The following is a 26,224-nucleotide window of genomic DNA, read 5'->3' on the forward strand; positions in this document are numbered from 1 at the left end:
AGACCGCTTGTCCTTGGGGTACTCAGCCTCCTGACCCAGAAGTCTGGGATGGGGAGCAGAGGAAACCCTCCATAATTCATGTGGAAACAGTTAGAGACCTGCTGCTCCACCTGGACTGTCACAAGTCCATGGGGCCAGATGGGATCCACGTAAGGGAGCTGAGGGAGCTGGCGGATGTGGTTGTCGAGCCGCTTTTCATCATCAATCAGTGGTTATGGTCATCCGTAGAGATCACAGATGACTGGAGACTGGCTAACATGATGTCCATCTATAAGATGGGTTGTAAGGAGAATATGTGGAACTATAGGCCTGTCAGCCTGACCTTCGTGCCAGGAAAAGTGATGGAACAGGTCATCTTGATCACATGGCATGTGCCAGACAACCAGGGGATCAGGCCCAGTCAGCATGGGGTTCATGAAAGGCAAGTCCTGCCTGACCAACCTCATCTCCTTCTGTGACCTGCCTGGTGGACGAGGGAAGGCTTATTGATATAGTCTACCTAGACTTCAGCAAGGCCTTTGACACAGTCTCCCACAGTATTCTCCTGGAGAAACTGACAACCCATGCCTTGGACAGGTACACTCTTTGCTGGGTTAAAAACTGGCTGAACATCTGGGCCCAGAGAGTGGTGGTGAATGAAGTCCAGTTGGTGACGGGTCATAAGTGGTGTTCCCCAGGGGTCAGTGTTGGGGCCCATCCTCTTTAATATCTTTATTGATGGTTTGGACAATGGAATTGAATGCACCCTCAGTAATTTTGCAGATGACACCAAGTTGGGGGTTAGTGTTGATCTGCCGGAGAACAGGGTGGCCCTGCAGAGGGACCTGGACAGGATGGGTCGATGGGCTGAGGCCAATGGGATGAGGTTCAACATGGCTAAGTGCCAGGTCCTGCACTTTGGCCACAACAACCCCAAGCAGTGCTACAGGCTTGGGGCAGAGTGGCTGGAAACTGTGCAGAGGAAAAGGATCAACAGCCCCAGTTGGTCGATGCTCACCTGCACATGAGCTGGCAGTGTGCCCAGGTGGCCAAGAAGGCATCAACAGCATCAGCTAGCAGGACCAGGGAGGTGATCGTCCCCCTGTACTCTGCTCTGGTGAGGCCACACCTCGAGTGCTATGTTCAGTTTTGGGCTCCTCACTACAGGAAGGACATTGAGGCCCTGGAGCTTGTCCAGAGAAGGGCCACAAAGCTGGTGAAGGGCCTGGAACACAAGTTCTGTGAGGAGAAGCTGAGGGAAGTGGGGTTGTTTAGTCTGAAGAAGAGGAGGTTCAGGGGACACCTCATTGCTGCCTGCAGCTACCTGAAAGGAAGCTGTGGGGAGCTGGGGATTGGCCTCTTGTTGCAGATAACAACTGATAGGACTAGAGGGAATGGCCTCAAGTTGCATCAGGGGAGGTTCAGGTTGGAAATGAGGAGACATTTCTTCTCAGAAAGAGCAGTCAGGCATTGGAACGGGTTGCCCAGGGAATTGATAGAGTCACTGTCCCTGGGGGTATTCAAGAAAAGATTGGACGTGGTGCTTAGGAACATGGTTTAGTGGGTGATATTGGTGTTAGAGGGATGCTTGAACCAGATGATCTTGGAAGTCTTTTCCAATCTTGATGATTCTATGATGATTCTATAGCATAAACACTAAAAAGTATTTCTCCGCAGGCAACAGCAATGTCAGTAAAGCCTTCAGCATTTTGCTCAATCCATTCTGCCCCATTGCTCAAGCTCAGTCCATGACCTTTTCCATACCAAATCCTACTTACTCGTGGTGCAATTATTTGGTCATTGTATGAAGCTTCATGCTTGGAAAGCATTTTCTTCTGGTTCTCAGCATAAAATCTTAATTAATTGTGACAGGCAGCACAGATACAACAGAACACACATTTCTGGACACCAGAAGCAATCAGCTGTTGAAGAATCATCTTCAGAGCTGTTCCCTCCAGCTACTGAGCACTGCTTTATACCTTTAATTAAATAGTGGTAAACACTGATACGAGCTATATAGTTTTTTCCTTAATTCATTTACTGCACTAGACCTTTCCACCTTTGGAGCATCACCTCCATTTCCTTCTTTCTTCCAGGAAGTGATTTTGGAAAATAAACAAATCAAAACCATAATTTGATTTCCAGTAGCAAAAGTCTACTTGTCTTGAGCAGGAAAATCATTTCTGCCCTGTAGTGGCTCCTCACTTTTCATATTGCCAATTCAAGTGCTAATACCTCTCTTCCCATCTGCTGCTATTAGGAATTATTCTTTTTTCCATCTTTCAATGACTGAAGAGCTGTAACACTAGCATTTTCATACCCAGACCTCTCACCTCTCATTTGATTTGGCCAACACATCTCTAGATCCGTTTATAAAAACTTTAACCAAATTTGAGGCTAGCGCTCTTTATAGTCATCAACATGAATTGTATTTTGGGAAGGGGCACAGGAAAGAAGAGAACAACTGCAGCTGAAATAGATTAACCACCTTTCTGAAAGCAGCAGGATGGCAGGGGATAGTTTAGTGCATGCTAATCACTTTGGGTAAATTTTCTTTATGGAAAAGTTTCTATCCACTTCACACTCAGCTCGATAGAAAGGCTTTCCCATGCATATGAACCTTTTGCTACCAGTCCAATCCAAACTCATGATAGCACAGAGCTTCACCCCCAACCCTGCCAGCTGCTGCATCTGCATTTAGACCAAGAATATTGCAGGTTTGTGTGGTTGTTTTACCTTGCTAGGCAGCATCACCACAACCACTATCTTTTCTGAGGAAGGGGAGTGAGGAGGGGAAGAAGAAAAGGAAAGAAAGAACTCACGGGTTGAGAGAAAGATAAATTAATTAAAGGAAAAATAATTACTAAGGAAAAAATATTATTAATTAAAAAATTTAACTAAAGGGAAAAAATGGAAAGGGGAAAAGAGGAAAAAAGCAACGATCAAAAGCTGCGTGGAAGTGCAGAGGAAAGAAGTTCCTCTCTACTTCCCACAAACATGCAATGCTTGACCACGTCCTTGAAGCAGGGCCTCAACGCATGTAGCCGGTGTTCTGGAGGACAGATGTTTTCGCAACGAGAGCCCACCCCTCCCCTCTTCTTCCTTTTTGCACCTTTTATTGCTGAGTGTGACATCAGATGGTATGGAATATCCCTTTGGTTGGTTTAGGTCAGCTGCCCTGGTGATGTTCCTTCCTTGCTTTTTGCCTACCCCCAGCCTGCTGGCTCTCAGGGGGGTTAGAGGGAGTCCTGATGCTGTGCCAGTATTGCTCAGCAGTAGACACCACACTTGTGTGATACCAAGGCTGTTTTAGCTACAAGCACAGAGCACAGCACTGCCTGGGCTGTTGCAGGGAAAGTTAACTCCATCCCAGCCAGACCCAGCTCTCCTCCACCTCTTATTCCATAACATTTGTGTCACTCTCGGGTCCGATGTACTTTAGCATATAAGTATTCTCATCACCATTGCTCCTTGCCCTTTAGCAGATTGATAGGTAGGTACATCTTTTCATTCTATAGGTCTTTCTCAAAAACATTCATAAGACCTGGTGATGATTAAGTCTTTATCTGCCAGAGCAGGCAGCGTTGGATTTCTTGGATTTCTGGATGCCAGCACCAGCTGAGCTCGAGTTGTTGATGCACTTGCCTGGTTCCTTGCAAAGTTGAGCTGTCGTCGACCCTGCAGTGTCTTCCTACTACGTATAACTTAAATTACAGATTAGTTTTCTCCCAAGGTTATATCTCCTTGAGGCACGCACCTGATATCCCCCTTCTTTTGCATTACCCACCAGGTATACCCCGGTCCTTGGGGGAAGACCATCCCACAAGTGGGTTTGCCTTTTCCCGAGGCTGAAGCAACCCACACTGCCTTCCCCATCCACTTCCCTACATACACTACAGGGACTTTAGCTCCTCTCACCATGTGTAGGGGGTTTGTTTCAGCAGGACTAGCATGGTTGTCAGACCCTTTGTTGCTAACTAGCCAAGTAGACCTGGTAGATTTATGTCCCATTGTTTCCATGTCCCAGCACCCAATGCTTGTAACATGGCCTTTAACAGTCCATTGTACCTCTCAGCCTTCCCAGAGGCTTGTGGGTGATAAGGGATGTGATACGCCCACTCAATGCCACGCCTCTTGGCCCAGAAAGTGACAAGATTGTTTCAGAAATGCTGTGTCAGTATTGCTCAGCAGTAGACACCACTTGTGTTATACCAGGGCTGTTCTAGCTACACATGCAGAGCACAGCATTGTCTGGGCTGTTGCAGGGAAAGTTAACTGCATCCCAGCCAGACCCAGTACAACTAGCCCCTAATTATAAGCAATATTTTGATGAAGCAGTATCTGTCAGATGTTCCATCATACATGTTTTTTTGTTGGCTTTTAACCTGAGGTCTGTGCATCTGCACCTACCCACTCAGCTCCAGCACTGGTGCAATGATTCTCAGCAGAGCAAGTTGCCGGGGGGAACACACCAAAATGTCTAAAAAGTAAGAGAAAAGAGGAAAAAAAAAATGGACCCAGTGAATGGTGCCTGTAGGAGATATAAGGAAGAAAGCAGAAACTTGTGGCACATACAAGCCTTGAAAATACAGAGAAATAGGGGATGCTCTCCTGCCTTCTCTAATAAAATTGTAGGGCTTCAGGCTGTTGAGGCTGGAAGCATCAGTTGTTTCCTGAGGGGATAATGCAGATTTATGGAGGACTGCTCCATCCTGTGCAATTAGAAGTGATGCTCTGCAGACCAGTGCTAACCAAGGAGGATGCTTGAGTACAACTGAGCCATAGGAGCTAGAAATGCCTCTGCTCCGCATCACTTGTGCCACTGTCATGGGCACAGTGTCTGCAGTGTGATGCTGATCCTGGCACCCCCAAGACCCGCGCTTTACCCTTCTCTTGTAATCAGAGTGTTTTACAAATCAGAAAATTGCACATTAATTCTTCAGTTTTATTCCTGCTCTTTATCATGCAACATTGCTTGCTTATTATCTTAATCCTTCAAAGCTATTTCTCTTCCCCCCCATGGTTCACTTTATTCTTTATAGCTGCTGCACTCATTATTGTATTGAACCAGCTGTGCCATGATTTGCAGAGTCAAAATGTTTCCACTTTAATCACTGCCTGCCTGGGAAAATACAGGCTAAGTCACCACTTCAGTAATACTATTGCACCATGGAAGGTCTTTTCATTTGTTGATGTGTTTATTAAACAGGTTGGTGCTTTCATCTGCTGCAGGAGGGTGTGGTGAAGCCAAGGCAACAATTCAGGATGGGGAAGGGCACTGTGTGATATGGGAGCTTGTGGTTAAATGTAGTTTAGGTTTGAAGAACGCAACACACAGGGTTTCATTTAGAAATATGCAACTTGGTGTATTCGTTGCCTAATTGAAAAAAATGAAAATGGAAAGGGAAAGGGAAAGGAAAGGAAAAAACCTGCATATGACTCAAGAGCATGGAGCATGGGGCATTAAAAGGTCAAATAAAGCATTAGCCAAATGCCACTGGTTTAGAAATGCAACATCAAAGTTTGCAAATGGGGTTAAGATCAGCACAAATATTAGTGAATAAAATCACAGGGACAAGTTAAAGTTTCTTTCTGCAGCTCTGGGATGACAGGGAGCAAAATCAAACTCTGAATCAGCAAATGGTGTCTTAGTAGGGTTTGGCAGCTGGGAAAAGAGGAGGTAGCTTGCAGTTTAAGCCTGTTATGCTGTTTGGCTTCAAACATTCTCCCTTGCAGGATGAATCTCTAAATGTTGCAGGGTATCCAACAACTTTTTTTCCTGACTCTTGCTCCTTTTTGCAAAGCTCTTCACTGTGAATAACTTGCCCATGATTTGTCCCTTCCTTTGGAGCTTGTAGCAAAACTTTCCTTCACCCATGGTTTAGACAAGATGAAAACCCATCTGTGAAGCAGCAAAGCTGTAGTGAGGGTGCTGGGAACCTTCCCATCTTCCCAGGCAGCAGCTGTGTCTGACTTGCAAAAGAAGTGCAAGTAAGAGCAGTAGCAGCACCACTTTTCATGCAATTAAATGGTAATCTGGTTGGGAGGAACTATAATTTAGGTGCTGTTGTGGCTGTCTGATGAAGGATTGGGAGAGTCTGTGGTAGCTGCTGCTTCCCCAGCTCAGATAGAGCAGGACGGATCCCATCAGTGCACCAGGCCTGTGTGCAAAGACGTGACTTTGCCTGGGCTGAAGCGCTAAACTTTAAATTAGCACTTTCCAGCTCTAACTTGGCTGTAAGGAATTGCAATAGGATCAACTGCAATACTCAATAATTTATTCAATAGGTGCAATTAAGGCAGTGAACCCAGTCGTGGAATCAGCAAACGCTGACTGCCTGCTCCCTTACCACCTCTAGTGGTAAGCCAGTTGTTCCCATACCACTTAAATATTGGGGCTACTAAGGAGGATTTTGGTTGACCCTGTCCCATATGCAGCTAACAAAACCCAAGAGCTGCAGCTGAAAGCAGTGCACAGCACCTCTGCTTCCATCTGGCAGCTCAGCAAAATCATTGCAGAGCTCCAAAAGGCCATGGATCTAATTGTTGACCCCCAGATCCATAACAAAAGCTCCCAAAGACCCTTTTCCCCAGTTCTGTCTACTTACACAGGGCTCGCCTTGCACCTAGCAGAGCCACAAGCAGACAGGTCTAACAGGTCCCCTCCTCGCCCCAAGAGCACCAAAAATCCTGCGTAAGGACCTCTCTGTACTTCTGGGCTGAAGCTGGAGAAAAAACTTACGGTATAGGTAAAGCTGGTAATGTTGGAGGAGGTAGCCACATGCCTAGGCTTGTCAAACTAATCATGCCAATGATTTGTGATTTGATATGCTTGGGAACCCCACTCAAGGGAAGAAGCAGCATCTTTATTTAAGTTTATTGTTATGCCAGCTGCATGCAGAGCACTGTGGAGAGAGCACATCAATAGCACAAGATGGTCCCTCAGAAGGTTTAGCACATTTTCCTGCAGACTCAGTTTTGGCTTTGCAGAACTATTACAGGAAACTTTCTGCCTGTAAAGCCTGGGGTAATATGTGGGGTGGATGGGAAATCCCCATCCTTGGGTGTTGGAGGGGGACGGGGTTCTGTTGGTGGAAAATCTCCCCCCAGTAGCAGCATTGCCTCCTCAAATGACTGCAAAACCCCAAATTTTGACTGCTGATTGACATCCAGCAGTTTCTGTAGTCCTTGCTAGTCCTGAGCGTTAAATGCCAGCTGAGGCATTTCTTCCTGCAGTTAATGATTGCCTGGGCTTGATGCTACCAGGAATGGTACCACGTTAATGATTAAAAGCCGTTAAAAGCTAGCTTGTTCCACATGTGTGAAGCCTCTCTGGGTCCTTTACCTGGCTCCAGTAGCATGTGCTAGTGTTGTCCCAAAACATGGTTCTTCACCAGTGTGCAAAGAGACAATCAACACACAGAGCTGAGATACTTATTTCATGTCTGTGCAAAGATGGGTGTTAGTAGTAATTTCATAAAGCTAGCACACTGATTGTCCCAATCGCAGTTTTTTATGCTAGTCTATTTCCTTATTATCAGTTAATTATTACAGTTGGTGAATAGAAGTTCCTATATTTCTAATTAGCATTTTAACATTAAATGCTACATACAGTAACATTTTTAATCTACTATGCATATGCTGTAAGGGGTGGTTTTCAGTGAGGAGTAATATTTTTATGAGGAGGAGACTTCCTCTTCAGGAGGTGTGGTTTTCACGTAATGAGCTGAGTTCATCTTAGGGATGCAGTCTAGCTAGCTTGGGTGTCTTTATGTTATATAGTCAAGTGTGGATTCCTGGTGTCTAGTCCTAAGTTTGTCTGTCTTTTTTATTTTTTTTTATTTTTTTTTTTGTACAAGATCTTACTGTCCTTTCTTGGTGACTCACCCTGTGATCGTATTTTATTTTATTTGTTAGTCTTTCATCACCAGTGTCTCCAGAGGGGAAAAATATTCAGGAATAAAACTCAGTGACCCTAAATTGCTTCCTCTATAGATGGGCTCCTTTTCTGTCCCCTTTCCCTGCTCCCTCTGTACCCTGAGAACATCACACATAAGCGACCTTAAATAAAATTACAAGTCTTGCATAAATATGGACTTTAGAATTATTCAGCTCAATGTTAAGCTTTCTAAAAGCTCTGCCTGCATCTCCATTGTGTCCAGTACAGCTTGTGCATTATCTATCCATTATGGTAATGTTAGTAATAAATAAATGGATGATTTAAGGTTGGTTTCTATCTCCTCATCTCTGAGTGCTCTATAGATGCAAGTGGCAAAGCATCTGTATGCATTTGTGCAGCCAGAAGAGTGCTTATTCCTTATTGTCTATCTTTTACAGAAAAGAAAGCATGGTATAAATTTTATTCAGTCAAAGGAAAAAGAAAAAAAAAAGTTAAATTTAAAGATCTCTGTATATCTGATTAAGGGTGTTCAGCTTGCAAGGGAAAATGCTGTTCAAGGAGTGTGGAGAGGGTCTTGACACTGCTTTTGCAGGTGTGCAAATGATTTTATTTAATTTTTTCAAGGAGAAAACAAACAAACAAACAAACAAAAAACTTTCTGAGGCACATGAGAGTTCCTCAGAGCCCAAGGTCTGAGTAACAGTGAAAATCAACACTGTATAAGGAAATCTCTCCTTTATGGAGTGCATCAGACAGAAAATTCTCCATAAACATTGACAAATAGAAATAATCAGAGAGTTTTATCACTTTTCCCATCCATGCTGCACAAATCTGATTTTTAGAGTTATATGACATAATTTGCCACTTGTGGAATATGGGTGGTTATTTACCTGGCTGACAGGTAAATGATGCTGGGAACAAGTCTACAACGTGCTTGTAGCATTCTGTCCTATTTATTGTACCAGGGTTTCAGATTTGCCTGTGATTCAGTGGGGATGAGAGTCACCCTGAAACTACTCATAAATTCTAGGATAAAGCCAAGTTTTCTCATAAATTGTTCTCTTGAATGTCACTCTTAATTAAGTGCATCTCCTGAAATGTCTCCTGCTCAGCCTTTCACTGGGTGTTGGAGTTTCTCACTGCAGGATTGCACTGGGCTCTTCCAGCACTCTGGGAAGGACAGGAAGCCCTGATTGCAACACATTTGCTGTAAAAAAAAATTCTACAGACCTACTCAGACACCGATTTTTGGAACACGTCTTGAAGTAAACCTGCTTGAACGGAGGTTTGCTGTCGATCTCAGCAAGAAAGCCAAACAGCAAAGGCAGAAAAGGGTTAACGCCAGCTGCTCGTGCTTCTGCCTTCCCTCTTTCACGCTGGGTTCCTGCCAGGCGGAAGCAGTTCAAGTTGAAGGCTGGCTGCGCGCAGAGCGGTGCGGTGCGGGTCCGCGCAAATCGGGCGGTGCTGGAGGGCAGCCGGGGCAGGGAGGGGCTGGCAAGCAGCGAGCAACCCCCCCCCCCCCCAGCCGGAGCTGCAGGGATGGCACAAGCTTCCGAGTGCCGAAACTCCCTCCTCTATTACTACAGCGTCAAATTTGCTCTGTCCACCTATGCTACCCTCTTTTCGGTAGGTGCTCGGGTTTATTTGCTGTCTTACTGGCATGGGCCCCACGGTGCCAGCCCCATGGGTTTGATACGACTTTCCAGTGTCAACATTTCCTCTTTCGAGGTATCAAATCCCTGTGGTAAAATCAGGTGCCATGGGTGTTGCAAGGTGTCTTGTGCCCTGAACTATCTGGGTCTAAAAAGGGCAATGCTGGGTGAAACTGCAGGTTTTGATGGATTTAAGACCATCATCTTCAGACTGTCCATCCCCAGATCTGCTCCTGCAACTCCTCTATGGCAGAAAGCTGAGTTTCAAGATACGTGGATCACAAACGTGGAAATTTAATGGAAATTTAACATTTTTATGGTGCAAGAAGTTATTGGACAATAGCATTGCCCATCTCCGCTGTTACCTTTATGTGGTTTGATAGGGATGAGGCTGAAGCTGAGCATAGAAGCAGCCAGCAATGCCTATTAGCATGGATGTGGCATTTGTGGGTATTTGGCCAGGCTTATTCATTTTTAAAGGAAAAAATGAAGCTTGTTTTTAAGCAGTTTTGACTCAGATATGATTAGGGTGAAGCCTCCCTGGCACCTGGGAGGGTGCTAGCACGTGTCTGGGCCAGGGAAGCTGGCAGGAAATTCCTCTTCCATTAGGGACAGTGCATCCACAGTTAACAGATTAGATGTGAACTTAGCACCTTCCCTGGGTTAATCTTGCATAATGCAGTCCATAATATTTACAGATATTTCCTCCTGATGTCTAATCATATTTGCCCCATGCACTGTTGCAGGCTGGGTGTGTATAGTGGTATGCATATTTAATTTGTGCAATTGATTGCACAAATATCTGTGGTGTTCCCAGGCAGGCAGAACAGAAAACAGGGTTGCAAGCAAAGTTTGAAAATGCTTTTTTCCTATTTTATTTTGCTTTGTATTTTATTTCATTTCTTTTTATTATTATCAATGAGCTGCTTGGAGAGCAACGCTCATCCTTGCTAGCTGGGGATGGTGAAGTGTGTCATCTCACCACACCAAAACAAACTTGTGTCTGCCTCAGGGCATGAATGAGAACAAGAAAAAAAAAAAAAAAAAAAAAAGGCTTAAAAAAAAAGGCTTTTCTTTTGCAGAGTATCTCCTCAGATTCCTGTGTGGCCTTTGGGGCAGGAAGGCTCCTGATGGGAAAAGAGATGTCAAGTATCTCTTGAGGGCATCCAGAACCCCTGTGGGACTCCTGCTGCACTCAGGGAGAGTCAGAAACCTGAAATTTATAAAGCTTTTGTGCCTCTGGCTTGAGTGAAGCTGCCTGGAGTTTTTTGTAAGGGACAGTGCAATATTTTTGCTTGCAAAATTAATCTGTGGGAAAACCTGTTACCATGGTTTTGTTTTCTCTAAAACTCTGAGTTTTGCTCAGTTTGTGGTTTCCTAAAAATGCCTTTAAGCAGCATGGGGATGAGGGAAGAGGTGCAATTTTTTTTTCTTCCAGTCACTTTGAACCTAGGTCTCGGCTGCACTTTGCAAATGCAGATTAATGAGGGGATGCATGAGCACAGTCATGATGCCAGATGCTGATGGATTGCTGAGTGTGTTGTGGGACAGGCATTTTGCAGAGCTCAGGATGGAGGAGCATACTACTGTGTGCTTATCCATGAGTAAGCAGAAACTCCATAATTCCCTGGTGACTGGCAAAAAAGGCTATTTTGTTTGGCTCTGACCCAGCCTGGCTTCAACCTAGAGGGATGTATTTGCTCATTATTGGTCTTGGGGTGGTCCTTGTACATGTGTGTTGAACACTAAGTCCATATGGATTGCATGGCTCTGACGTCCTTCTCACTCCCCTGACCTACTTCTGGCCTCATTTGCACATGTCACCTTTGTATTAATTCAGTGGCTCTCCTGGACTGCTCAGTCTCACTAACCAGATGTGACTGGAGCCAGGCTTCACTGTGGCCATATGCACTTGATAATAATTATTGTACAGAAACTTCTTGCTTGCACTGAGTGAAGGCCTTGAAAATGTAGCCCCCATGGAGGAAAAAAAAAAAAAAAAAGTGGGAAAGATGTGATTCACTGGGAAGGATTGAAGAGGTTCGGGGTGACATGCATCACAGCTTCCTAGTATTGGGTGTCCCAGCCCACAGCAAATTGGTTGAATAGAGAGAATAACACCACTGGATCCTTTCCAGCACTTTCCTGTAATGAAAGCAAATATTTATAGGTGGGAAAAACAGTAAAGAAGTGTGGGATAACTCTGATAGTGGTTCTAAACCACACATGGAGCAAATTGCCCAGAGGTTTGAGCATCACAGATTGGACCAGCAGCTTATTGCCGCTTACCACAAGTCACAGCTGACATCACTGTAGCCCATTACATTTTCTTTCTTGAAGGTCTCATCATCTCCCAAACTGCTGGATATCTGGTCTGTGCCTCCAGAAAATAAAAATGAAACAACAACAACAAAAAAAATCTGCTATCGTGCAGATAGCTATGACTTTTATTTTTTGTGTGGTGCCTCTGCTGTGCGTTGGATGTTCATGTTTACAGGGCAAGAAACATAAGGTGTGCGACAGCCAGCATGTCACAGCTCTCCTTGCTGGTTTTATCCAGGCACATTTAATACAATTTATCATCCTTTTTGCTTGTTGGAGCAGTTCAGTTTGTGACCTGACTTAGAAAAGGAAAATTGCTTGGTGCCAAAGGCTTGTTTTCAAACTCATTTGTCCCCTACACTGAGATTGCTGGAATAATCCAACAGCACAGGAAGTTTTGCATTTAACATTTCCGTTTTGGTAAAATCTTCTGTTTCATGAGTAACTTTCCCACATTTTGCAAGGAAAATGTTGTCAAGGATTCAGCTGAGCATAAATTGATTTTTTTAAATAAATGTTTTTTTCATATTGTTACTTTTTCCATACATTTAAAAACTGCTATTTTAATTGGCCATCATAAAAGCATATTTTTTACAATCCTGCATACTATCAGCGGTTAGGCATTATATGATGTAGTTAACCACAGTATTATTAATCCCATCATTCTATCCTTTAATGATTAAAAGTACTCAGTATTTTCTTAATCATGTTTTCTCACCTTTACATTACAGCAAAACTTTTTGACTTTTCAAAGAGGAAAATAAGTGCCCTGTCTGCTAATTTGAAGGCTGACAAGTCTTCAAAAACTGGAAAAATTGATTTTATTGTGAGCCAGGTACATGAAGAACAAGATTTGGAGTTTTACATCTGGTCAGCTGAATGGAGAGCAAAATGATGCTCTATTCCCTCCTCTCCTCTATGGACCAGTGCTCTGACTCATAATCTGTCCGCCTGGGTCTGCATGGGCTTGAAGCCACCATCGTCATGACTTTTTCGTGTTCCCAAATAAGGAGAAATTACTGCCTGGCATTATCATTGACTCATCAAATTAATGCTGCCTGCCCTGGAATGAGCCATGTCTGCTGCTTGGCCCTTGGCAGGCTTTGAGGTTGCGCTGCTTTGGCCATGTTTACATCCCCTGGGATTTGCGGGACCTGTTTGCTTTCCCTGTGACTGAGAGTGGCTCCCATTACACTCAGGTCTGTTGACTCTTGGAAAAGGAGAATGTGGCACCTCTTAGGTAGTAATGGGATTTTTAGGAGAGAGTAGGACCATGTGTGTCTCTGGTTAGCATTGGTTAGCTGCCTCTTCGCAAAAGCCGAGTCATATGAGGATGTAGAAGCAACACCAAGAACCAGAGAATCCATTGCTCAGAGACAGCTTTGCAAACTCCCTGTAACACCTGTGGGTTAGCTGCAAGGTCATGCCTCCCATTTGGCACTCCTGAGCACTGCCAGCATAATCAGAGCTGTGTTTTACCTTGTCTGTGCATTAATGTCCTTTCGTCCCATTTCTTGGCATTAGTGACCTCCAAGGGCTCTAAATAACCCCTCAATCAGTGAGATTTTTGCCAAACTCCCCATAGTTTTGTTCCCTCTCAGGACCCCACAGCCCTCAGCTCCTTTCTTTGCTATTGGAGCACTGTCTTTCCCTGCAGTGATGATTTGATCGCACGGTTAGTATATAGAAATGGGATAATCGTCCTATCATTACAGAGCAAGTGCAGATTTGCTTTTTGTCTTGGATGCATTGCAGAGCACTTGTAATTACCAGCTGCTGACTATCCTGGTGTTTGCGCTGCATTAAGGTGATCATTGGGCAGTCGATAATATAACTACAGAGGATTTACCGGTGGGCTTAGTTATGTGCCTTACCATGCCACAGAGTGTGGGTAGTAGACAGTGGTAGTGACACTAGAAGTCAAAAATGCCTGCTTTGACGGAATTTGTATGGCAATAACATCCCCTCTCCCCTTCTCCCCCTCCCAGACAAGCCCAGTGAGATTTCCTTTGCAATATCCCTTCGGTGGGAGACATACCGATACATCCATCCCCTTCCTTGGGGTGTGTGTTGCTCTGTGAGATTCTTTCTTGTGCTTGAAGGTGCTTTGAGTGGCAGCAATTCACTTTTTTTTTTTTTTAATTTTAGGGTGCTTTTTAACAGGCAGAGTGTGGAGATGGTCCAGCCTACAGTGATAACCCTAAGCCAAGTAGTCTGCAAAGTGCTGGGTGACTTCTTAAACTAGGAGTCGAGCAGAGATAACTAAAAAAATCAAGAAGATCAAGACAGTATTTGCCAACTTTGCTTCTTCAAATTTGCTTGTTAGTCCTGGGGAAGGGAAGAGTTTGAGGTGTGCACAGCACCGTCCAGGCGCTCAGAGCAGGGTCTGGGGCTGCATGCAGTGATGCTGGGAGGAAGGACCAGCACAGCCTCCTGCATGCCACGTACTTTAAATGTTTTGAGGATGATTTCAGCCCAAGAAAAGATATTTTTAAGCACTGCATCCTGAAAACCCTCCTTGGTTTTGCTCCCTTGGTAGCAGGTGAAGCCCAGCCTGTGCAAGATGTTTCATCAGCCAGAGTCTCCAGCCCTCAGCCTCACTTCCAGATTTCCTTCATGCATTTCCAAAATCTCTTCCTTCATTCACATCACATATCATTAATTAAAATGGAGAAAGTGTTTCTGATTGTCACGCAGGAGAGACATTGGGGATTATTAGCAGGAGATGCATGATGTGTGTTAGTATCTACCCCCTACCTTCAAATCCAAATGTATTTGCTGGGTCGCAGTATAAGAGAGAAACATTAAATCAAGCCTAATCCCAATGCACTGAGCTGATGCTTAAAATAGAGGATAAAGATAAAAGTGTGATTAAAAGGCAGTCATCAGAAATAGGCCTGGGTGTTTAGTTTCAAATCGCTAACATTTTGTAAAATACCACAGGTCTAAGCTTAATTTTTTTGAGAGATTTCAGTTCGTCTACAGAAGAGATGTAGCTTGGAAGTGGATAGTGGTGGATGGACATAAACTAGCTAAAATAACTCTCCACAAATAGTGTCCTACCAGAGTAGAGAAGAATATAAATAATCTCCCCAAAGGAGCATACATTGTGTGAGAATTAAGGATTGAATTGTCAGAGCAAATTAGCAGGAAGGCTTTGAGCAAACTCATTAGGAGCAATGTAGCCCCTTAGAAAGGTGAAAGCAATAGAAAAGGAATAAGAAAAGGAGGTTTTCTCCTCTTTGGCAGTACAGCATTTTGAACGCGGGCACCTGCAGCCAGCATCTTTCCTGAAGGAGTTTTCCACTGGTATTTGGTGTGGGAAGAGCTTCAAAAAGCAGCATGAAAATCACTCGGTGCTCCTCACTTTCCTCACTAAACTTTCCAGGTTTCAACTCAGTACCAGACATTTGACGAATGGCACCCAACAGCACCAAACACTTGGAATCACCTTGCTGGCTTTGGATCTGCAGGAGCTGAAAGGATGAACACAGGCCTTTTTGGAGACTTGTTTTATCCCAGCACCACTTTTTTTCACTTATGGCCATTCCATTAAAGGAGGTGGTGGTGGTGGGGGGAGTTTGTCACAATCCATTGCAACTTTTTATGATGTCTGAGATCTAGTGGCTCTCTATGAGTTTCAGAGCAATTTGGTGCTCAAGGCAGGTGCTGTAGTGGCATGAGTAGTTTTGGGGATCATGATATGTAGGGGGGAAACTTGGGGAAGGTGGGCTGGCAGTGTTAATGTCTGCCACCCTCTGGACAGCATGGTGTCTATGAAACCCAGGGCAAGAGCCAGCCCAAGCATCCAAACATATACAAGCGGGAAGGGGAGAAGAAAAGCCTAGTAAAATGAAGGTCAAAACTCTTCAGCTAGGTGTATAATGCTGCCTTTATACATCCAATCTGCAGCCAGAAGAGCAGCCTCTTCTCAAGTGCTCTTGAAGAGCAAAGGAGATGTGCTGTGTGCTGACAGCACCATTTGGGATTGGGTTATAAATGCATTGGAGCTGGGAGTCTTTTGCTTGGCTCGCATAGAATCATAGAATGCCCTGAGCTGACAAATACCTACAAGTATCATCAACTCCTGGCTCCACACAGGACCACAGAAAATTCAACCGTATTTGTAAGACCATTGTCCAAACACTTCTTGGACTCCAGCAGGAGTGACCACTTTCCTGTTTCAGTGCCCGACCACCCTCCCAGTGAAGAACCTTTTCGTAATATCCAGCCTGAACCTCCCCTGTCACAGCTCCATGCCATTTTCTTGGGTCCCATTGCTGTCACCAGAGAGCAGGGAGCAGCGCCTGACCCCCATCCCGCTCCCCTTGAGAGGAAGCTGCAGCCCGCCACGAGGCCTCCCCTCCGTCTCCTCTTCTCAGGGCTGAAACAATCAAGTGATCTCAGCCACTCCTCCTCCATCTTCTCCTCTAGATTTTTCACCATTTTTGTGCATGGTGCTTGAGGTGAGGCCTCACCAGCACAGAGCAGAGTGGGACGGCCACTTCCCTTGAGCAGCTGGCAGTGCTGTGCCTGAAACAGCCCAGGGCACGGTCAGCCCGTTTGGCTGCCAGGGCACACTGCTGGCTTGTGTTCAACTTGCCATCAACCAGATCCCCCAGATCCCTCTCCAGGGGGCTGCTCTCCAGCCTCTCATCCCCCAGTCTGCACATATAGCCAGGATTGCCCCGTCCCAGGTGCAGAATCCAGCACATGCTCTTGTTAAACTTTCTGCAGTTGGTGACTGCCCAGCCCTCCAAACTGTCAAGATCTCTCTGCAAGGCCGCTCTGCCCTCAAGGGAGTCAGCAGCTCCTCCTAATTAATATCAGCTGCAAGCTTACTTAGCACGCATTCCAGTCCTGCATCCAGATCATGTATAAAACATTGAAGAGAACTGGCCCCAAAATGGAGCCCTGGGGAACTCCATTAGTACCCATTAGACATCAGCCCAATGTAACCCCGTTTACCCTTTGAGCCCAGCCTGTCAGCTAGTTGTTCAGCCTTTGTAGCGTGTATTTGTCCAGCTGTACGCTGGACGTTTTGTCCAGAAGGATACTGTAAGAAACAGCATCAAGAGCTTTGCTGAATTCCAAAAAGTTCACATTTACTGGTTTCCCTTGGTCAACTACGTGGGTAACGTTGTTGTCAAAGTTAATTTGGTTAGTTAAACGGGCCTTCCCTTGTAAGCCCGTGTTGGCAGTGACAAATGACTGTGTTGTCTTTCAGGTGGTTTTCAGTAACTTCCAGAATACTCTTCTCCACAATTTTGCCAGGCACTGAAATGAGCTGACAGGCCTGTAATTACCAGGGCCCAGGGACACACAAGTTGTCCCTGGGGCCTCTTCCACCTTCACCTTTCCCTCAAAGCCTCTGCTTTTTCCCATTGGCACCTGATACCCATCTCATACTTCCCTTCCAGATCCTTGGCCTCATGATCCTTTGCATAGGGATTTATGCTGAAGTGGAGAGGCAGAAGCACAAAACCTTAGAAGGAATCTTCCTTGCTCCAGCCATTGTCCTGCTTCTGCTGGGCTTCACCATGTTCTGCGTCTCCTTCGTCGGCATGGTGGGGAGCCTCAGGGACAACCGGACACTGCTAAAGACGGTAAGGCTGGTGCCACCACCGGGTTTTCCAGATGATTTCATAGAGGAAATTTAATTTATGCTAATGAGTCACCACCATCACTTACTGGAAGTGTGTGCCCGTTACTGGCTTTAGGTGCAGCTTGATGTTTTTAGCTCTGCCGTGGAGCCAGTGGAGGAGTAACAGGGAGAGGATATATATAAATTGCAGAGCCGACACCCTGTTAATCCTCAGATGAATGCTTCCCAGCATCTGCAGGAGGCATTGCTGCCTTCCACCTGGAGTGGCAAGTGAATTATTTTAGGGCTCATATCCTGTCTCTGGTGGAGGAAAGGCTCTGCTTATCTTTATTTCAGTTGCCATGATGCCAATAGAAAGTAACTTTGTTTCCTTTTCTACTGAAGTATTAGTATAGAGGAAAATGGCCTTTGAAGCCAAACTGAAAGAAATCCAGGACACCCTGCAAAACTGTTCACTCCTAACCTGTTTCCCAAAGGTTGTGTCAGAACAGCAGCATCCAAGTGCCTATTCTGCCATTTGCTCTTGGGGTGACACCTCTGTCTCCGGTGGGAAGCATGAGATTGAAGGGGTTTATAAACTTAGTTATAGGCCATTTACGAAGCTCCTCCATCATGCTCACCCAGGGCTGATATCCGATGACACGCTCAGTGCTAGCTCTGTTGGTCCTACAGCTGTAACTGACACTCCCTCAGTGATGAAGTTGCTTTCAGATGAATAATCTGTGCCAGCCCACAGAGTCTTCCTGCTGGCACATTCATGCCTTGCATGCTAATAGTTCACATAACACCTTTTTCTCCTACTAGTTTGAGTTGATTGGTTTATTAAAATCAAACACAGGGTAGTTAGCTAGCTCTCACTTCCACGGGCTTGCAATATTCCTTTAAAAATTGCTCAGCATTTCACACACACAGAATCACACAGAATCATCTAGGCTGGAAGAGACCTCCAAGATTACCTAGTTCAACCTCTGAGCTAACACTAACAAGTCCTCCACTAAGCCATATCACTAAGCTCTACATCTAAACATCTTTTAAAGACCTCCAGGGATGGTGACTCCACCACTTCCCTGGGCAGCCCATTTCAATGCCTAACAACCCTTTCGGTAAAGAAGTTCTTCCTAACATCCAACCTAAAACTCCCTTGTCGCCAGGCACGTGGGAGAATAGACCAATCCCCACCTCGCTACAGCCTCCTTTAATGTACCTATAGAGAGCAATAAGGTTGCCCCTGAGCCTCCTCTTCACTAGGCTGAACAAGCCCAGCTCCCTCAGCCGCTCCTCGCAGGACTTGTTCTCCAGGCCCCTCACCAGCTTCGTTGCTCTTCTCTGGACTCTCTCGAGCACCTCGATGTCCTTCTTGTAGCGAGGGGCCCAAAACTGAACACAATACTCGAGGTGTGGCCTCACCAGAGCTGAGCACAGGGGGCAATCACTTCCCTAGCCCTGCTGGCCACACTGTTTCTGATATAAGCCAGGATGCTGTTGGCCTTCTTGGCCACCTGAGCACACTGCTGGCTCATATTCAGCCGACTATCAACCAATACTCCCAGGTCCTTCTCTGCTAGGCAGCTTTCTCACCACTCATTTCCCATCCTGTAGCACTGCTTGGGGTTGTTGTGCCCCAGATGCAGGACCCGGCACTTGGCCTTGTTGAACTTCATACAGTTGGCTTGCATTTTGAACTAACACAGATTAGAGCCCAGATCAGAAAGACAATATTATCTTTGCTCCTGCATTACTGGACGAAATTATTACTGCTTTCCAATACATCCTGTTCCATGCCACCTGTGATAGGTGGTTGTTTGCATTGCATTTAAGAAGGTGACTAGGATCAAAACTGCTCTGTTGAGGTGTGATACCACCTGGTCCATTCAAGAGCTCAGAATAAGCTATCTCCTGACTGTGAGTGCTTGGAAAAGTCTCTAAATGAGAGGTCAGAGAAGTCCTGTCCAGGTGACACTTGTGGTATTTAAATAACCCTGATAGCTCAATAAACAAGCAAACAATCAAACAAACTCTCTGTCAGCTGACTTTTTTCTTTCTCTTTGGGTTCTGAGTTATCCCAGCGTGTATTTGCCTTGACTGAATTATATCTCTAGTATATAACTGCCTTTTTGCTGTCCATAAAAGCAACTTGAAGCTCTATGTTTCTTCATGACGTAAGCCCAGATGATACTTTTCTGCCAAAACTGAAGTTATGTCACGTGTGGAGAACTTTACACCTTTTTCCTCTATCAACCTTTAAAGTTATACTGTATTGTGTTCATTCTATCTAGGATTTTGTGTTCATTCTATCTAGGATTTTGATATCCTTTGATTTCCAAAGAAGGATAATCACATCAAATTTTTCATAATATTTTCCTTTCTGTGCTAATACTTAGGATTCGTGGCTAATACTCTTTTTCTTTGGCTGGCTTTGGAAGTGGAAAATTGACACATCAGAGGGTAAGAAATCTCATCCTCATGGCAACCCAGGGCAACAGAAACCCAAGCTGATTAACTGCATTTCACGGGTTGTCAGTCAAATCAATTCTGTGATGGGCATAGTTGAGAAAAAGAAAATAATCTATTTGGATTGTTGTTTTTTTCTCTTCTCCCTGTAGATATAACCAGCTTCATGCCTGCCATGTGGAATAAATAAAACAATACATGTGGAAGTCATCAAGCACAAAAACCCATGCATCCCTTTTTGATAGGTTACAAGAAAGGGGATGCTGGTCTCCTGTGTCAAAATACATTGTATTTTTATTTTTCAGAGGTACTCCAGGCTTCTTGGTCACTTATATTTGGCTGCAGATTGCCACAAATTCATTATCAATTTTCTAGCAGCAGATAGGGGAAGTGATATTTCTAATAATGGATCCAGCCTAATTCGCAGTCTTTGAGCTGAAACACTGTTTCCCCCATGGATATATTCAATTTGATGGGCATCAGCACAAAGAGGAAAACATGGCAGCAGTCTTTCCAAGATGAAGTGCACTTTATCCCAGTAGCCCAAAACAGGTCCCCAGTGAGACTGGGCTGCACTGGAAAGACCATTGTTGCCAGCATGGTTTTATGGCACTGAATTACTTGATGCCTTTATGTGCTTTTACCTTCTCATAGTTACATTGTCTTGAACATCCGTACATGCCATTTTCTGGGAAATCACACTAATAATGATGAGTAAAAAACTTCCCTGAACTTCAAATCAATAATAAAAATTGAATCGTCTCTTCATCTAAAAATATGTCTTGCTAACTTGGAGAGCAGACAGTAAATTCCTCCTATTTAGGAAAAAAATATTTCAGTGCCCTACAAAAATCCATCAACTAGCACTTGACATTAATAACCAACTTTTACACAGTATTGTAAGTGTAGGTGTGGGCGTGTACATACTTGTTAAATCCTCATTGATCCCAGTCATTTACTGCTATTGAAAGGATTATCGTTTTTCTCGGCCTCATGGACAAAACTCTACCAATGTTTCTCTTGGGCAAAACAGTTATGAGTGCCATTAAACTTCTAACTCTGATTCTTAATGTATTATTCTAATATCCCCCCTGCAAGATTACTACAGCTGAAATTAGATTTTGGTATTAATCTTTTCTTATGTTGTTCTCTCAAGACATTACCTGTAATTGCCATAAACATGCACACACCTCTTACCCGTGTGTAAACCAGATTATCACTTCTTTAATTACTCCTCTAATATCCAGAGCACAGACTATTCAATAAAGCCTCCATCTGCTTGCAGTTCTCAGCTCAAGTATATTAGAAAAATTACATGCAAGACCTGGGGATTTTAGCTGCTGATAGAAGTAATTGGTGTTACAAAGACCTGTACTTAATAGGTGGGCTAGGAGCTTATGCTTGGGAATCAAGTTTTAAGTTGCTGTTTGCTCACCATTAAAATTTGCAAGGCTTGAATAACTGTAAATTGTCTGATGAAGACAGCTTGACTCTGTTTTCAGGAACTTCAGGGTGATTTAGCAAATGGATTGTAAAATAAGTATTTTTCTTAATTAGATGGCCAAGGTGGGGGGAGAGAGGGAGCTGGGTTGATTTGGTTTAAGATCTGGAAACACTATGGAACAGTTTGTTCCATGCAGTTTTTTCACTTGATTACATCCAAATTGACTCTTATTCATAGTGTTTTTAGAGTTCTTTTTGACAAAAACGTGTATCATACTCAGCAACTCTTGCCTGGGTGTTTGGTTCCCACATATTCATCCCATGTATGTTTGACATTCCAAAAAGTTACTAAACCCCTAAATATGCAGAGGCAGTTTCTGTAGAGTTACATTTGTTTTATGTAGAACAGGAAAGAGATGAGAGTCCAGGTCGGACAAGAAAACCAGCTTTGCCTTTTTTGTGTGTGTCCGTTTGGTGAGCTTCTTTGGTGCCTCCCTTTCTACCTTGGATTGGCCCAAATTCATCACACTGGGCAGAATTTGACCTTTGGTCTGTGAAAGCGAGAGATAGACCACTGCACCAACTCTTTTGGCGTTTTGGAAGTTGTATATATGTATATATACATATATATGTGTATATATATACATATATATATATATATATATATATATTTGGCTGTACTGCTGTTTCCAAAAGACGGTAATGCCAAGATGTGAAAAGCAAACTCTGGCAACCACCAGAAGCTTTGCCATTTGTTTTATTTGCAATTCTTATATTTTTTTTCTCTCAAGGTCACGCTGTGACACGACTTCCCAACCAGAGCTTGAAGTGTGCCTTTTCTACAGCTTCTGATTGCACATGTAAATAGAAAGACTAAATGCTAGAAAATGTCATATTTGTCAGGTTTGGAGAGGGGAGCGAAAACGGCTGTGGGGAAATGGGTGGCAATCACAGAGCTATTGTGTGAATGGAGAAGCATCCTTCTCCCAGCAAGACAAATTTCACCTTGAGGACAGTCAGATATTACAGTGATTTGAAGGTTTGGGGCCCTTGCCATTTCTGAATGAAAGCAATCAGAAGAACACATGTGGAGGAGCACTTTGTGGTCTGAGCTGGTCCAAGCAGCTGGTTTTCACAGAATCATAGTATATCCCAAGTTGGAAGAGACCCATAAGGATCATCAAGTCCAACTCCATTTTCCATTCACTTTTCTCTGCTTTCAAGGTAGATGAAAGTTAATTGGAGGATGGTTTGTGCAAAGCATCACTGCAAACCCCCAATTGCTCTTTGCAGCCTGAGGGTCTCTCTTTGCTTGCTTGGGTCTGAGGCTTGCTGCCCTGCGGGGCTCAGCTCCTTGCATCAGCAGCAAAGAGTTTCCTCTGGATGTCAATATCAGCAGGTTTCAGCAGTATTGGTTTAAATCCCCAAAAAGCAAATTTCTGGTAATTAGCACACAAAGAGGATTCTCTTGAGAAAGCAATGTAAGAAACTTTCCCACAGAGGTTTGCTTAGGGATATGCATATATTTCCTTTTCTTGTTAAGCCCGCTGATTATATAGTTCTCTGATTAGAAGCGCTCTAAACAAAACCACCATTTTCTTGGTTTTTCTGCTTTGCTACACAGAGGGGTCAATAAATAAGCAAACCTGACATTTATGCAGCAGCAAGTGTTCAGGATTGCTAGGGGAGCTGAGCACTTAATTAACTCTGAAGCAAATGCTTGGAGTGAAAGGAGCAGAGCCTGGATCTGCTGTGACAGGGCTTTAGGCCAGGCAGGTAGCGATGCTCTTCACAGGTAGCCTTGCCTTTTGCACTGTGTTTGCCTAAGGAGCTCCTCTATGAACTGGACTAAGCATCTGCAGCCCTCTCATGTGTGGGACTGATCTATAATTGCTAAAACATCAAAATCCCAGAAAGGTACAGTCAGAAAAAGCTCTCTACATCTAATTTGTTCTCCTTTAAATCTATTTTTCTTCATATGTAGTAATTATTATTTGACTGAGACAAAGTAGGAGCCCCGGAGCAGCAAGAGGAGCTTTCTGCAAGCAGTAGTAGCTGATCTCCTCCATTAAGGGTTAGTCACCTCTTGGCTGGGGCTTTTTAATCACTGCAACATGCTTTAAATGGAGATTCATTTTGGCTCAGGTTTGGCACCAGGGGAGAAGAGGGAGCTGGAGCCATGTAGGTGTTTGTCACATTTATTTGCACTTCCACATTGAATTTCTTGCTGTGACCCCATTCACTGTCTTTCTAGGAGCAGATTGGGAAGGTTTTGCAAGCAGAAAAGCATAGTTTATCCTTCCCAAGCTGGATATGTTAAGTATCACCAGCAAACTTCTAGCTGTTCCATTCCTTTATTTGGTACTTGCTCTTTTTTTTTTCTCTTTCCTTTTTTTTTTATTTTTTTTTTATTTTTCTTTTGAATCGTAGAACTAAATTAGTCATTGCAACAATAACAGCCATCCTTGCAGTGAATTAGTGGGGCTTCGTGCCTTCTGGAAAGCCCAGTAAATACTGATTTTATAAAGTCATTCCAAAAATCCTTCAACTGTGGATTATTTATGGACATGGACAACCAGATGTTTCTGGTTCTGGTTTCTCACAGGTAGAATTGCAGGGTCATTGCTCTGGGATGTTATCCACATGCATTGCAGAACATGTTAAAAACATCTTTCACCAGATGGCAAAATCAATGTGGACCTTTCAGTGGAAGTATTGTTTGGAGTTTGCATAACCAGATGCGAACAAGCATCTTCAGAGTTACTATCCTTTTCAGTATGATTTTCTTATTTATTATTTTTTTGATAGTAGTTATAGCCTATGCTGTATTTTCACTGCCTAAAGAGAACTGTCAGTGGTGCCCTAGTGTTCTTCAAAGTTGATGCTACCCATTGTGCGATGATGAGATGCTGGTGAGCATTGGATGAAGCTCAAGGAGTTTTCTTTTTGCAAAGTCTGAGATGATATTAATAGCATCCAACTGGTTTGATCTGTATTAGGAGTTTGCAGTGCATTGCCTGATGCTTTCTATAGGATTGAGCTGATTGTGCCATAGAAATATTTTTTTTTTATGATTGGGGAGGAAAGCAACAGGTACATACATCTTTGGAAAGAGGTGAAATTTGATAGTTTGGCCCTCAAACTCTGAAATGTTAGATTTACAGAGAGACGTCACTCATGGAACTGCATGGACAGGACTGTAGGAAGCACTATCCACCCCTATTCATAAAAAAACTCCTTCTCTGTGTTTTTTTTGGGGGGGAGGATGAGGGTGTTGTAGCTCAACCTGGTGCACTGCAGCATCTGTCTTGGTCTCAAGATAGGAGCAGAGAGTAGCAGGGCTTTAGCTAAGGAAGCATTAACAGCTTGTTAGCAGCTGAAAGTCTATAAAAGCCTAAATGAGGGAAAAATGGTTTTCTGTCATGTGAGGGGAGCAGAAAGGGGTATAACTGGTATTCAGGAGGGCAGAGCTGGCATCTGTGGTACTGGGTGGAGGCAGAGCTGTTGTATGGAGGAAGGGGCTCTTGGGTAGTCCCAGACAATTATTTACAGGACTACCAGCCATTTGGGGAATAAAAACAGGTTTCTTGTTTATTTAAATTATGAAGTATAAAGGAAATGTGTATTTTGACTCAAAGCTTGGCAAAAACTTGTGTGAAACCCAGGTAGGCGTAGTTATGAGTCTCAGCCTGGGAGGATGGGCAGGAGGGGTACGTTGCGTGCTGCAGAAATAAGACACCATGCTTAATAAAGAAGGTGCTCTGCAAAGTCTCATCGTCTCCTCATCTGGGCTTTATTGTTTTCATTTAATCTGTGTAGGGGAGGCATTTCTGAGAGATCTGAGATTTTTTATTTCTTCAAAGCAAATTTGAAAGCTCTCTTCCAATGTAGGAATAAATAATTGTTTAAGTTTTCAGAGGAAGGGCTGCATGCAAGCGCCTTTCAGGGAAAAAAAAAAAAAAAAAAAAAAAAAAGAGCCATTCTGTGTAGGAGAAACCTTTAACACATCATTATGAAGTATTATCTCTGTAAAAGCACTACATAAAATCGAATCTGTGATGAAACTAGCCGGATGTAGATTTCTGTGCTTATGTAAAATGGGGGATGCCTTCATGCCTGGTCTGGATGAAGGCAGAGGATATGGCAGGCTCTTGCAAAGGGCATGACTTAGAGGCCTACCAGGCAGAGTGAAAGGTTTATTTTTTACATGCCTCTGCATTGTCCCTTCATGAGCATGTCAGGTACGTTTCACATGGCTACACTTTGAGCTGTTCTCGTTTATCAAGGGGGGATGACCAATTCCTTCTCTGGATACGCAGGAATATGGCAAAACTTGAGGATTGGGGAGGGGAGGGGAGGGGAGGGGAGGGGAGGGGAGGGGAGGGGAGAAACTGCTTTTTTTTTTTCATTTTTTCGTCTTGGCAACGGATAGTCCAGATTTTCCATCCCATGACTACCTCTTGTTGGTGTTAATAGGTCCAAAACCTTTTCTTGTATTGGCTTCAGTAGGCTGACTTAGCTCCTTCCCTTGAGAACAAGCCATAGAAATGTATAAAAATAAAATATGGGGAGTTATTTGCATGAATGTAAAACAGACCTATTCCAATAAGATTTTTAATGGTGCCTGTAGAAAGGATAAAATAATCTACAAGGAGGCTTGTATTAAATAAACATCACAGATTTCTCTTGTGCTTTTATGTCATTCTAGGAGCTCTTTTCCATCCTTGAAGCCGCATCCTTTCCCGTACTCATCCCTGGCAAAAAGAGCATCCCTCTACCATCCCAAATCCCAATAGGGTCACACTTGGGCTGAACACATTGGAGCCTCCCATGGCCATAAGTGTCTTGAGGGCACCTGTGCTCAAGGTCGAG

At 44.0% G+C, this 26,224-nt stretch overlaps 1 protein-coding gene across 5 annotated transcripts in view; it reads left to right on the forward strand.

Moving 5' to 3' along the window:
- Positions 1-26,224, forward strand: part of LOC119713567 (tetraspanin-15-like) — a 78,775-nt gene that overhangs the window by 13,781 nt on the left and 38,770 nt on the right. For 4 of the 5 annotated variants that reach the window (XM_072027083.1, XM_072027084.1, XM_072027082.1 and 1 more), the window contains exon 2: positions 17,274-17,459. In XM_072027083.1, the coding sequence (XP_071883184.1) occupies positions 17,274-17,459 (186 nt within the window). Of the gene's footprint in view, positions 1-9,246; positions 9,506-17,273; positions 17,460-26,224 lie in introns of those variants that run through there. The other variant, XM_038167149.2, reaches the window with a different exon arrangement.

Source organism: Anas platyrhynchos, chromosome 23 (assembly GCF_047663525.1).
Source record: "Anas platyrhynchos isolate ZD024472 breed Pekin duck chromosome 23, IASCAAS_PekinDuck_T2T, whole genome shotgun sequence".
Taxonomy (NCBI): Eukaryota; Metazoa; Chordata; class Aves; order Anseriformes; family Anatidae; genus Anas; species Anas platyrhynchos.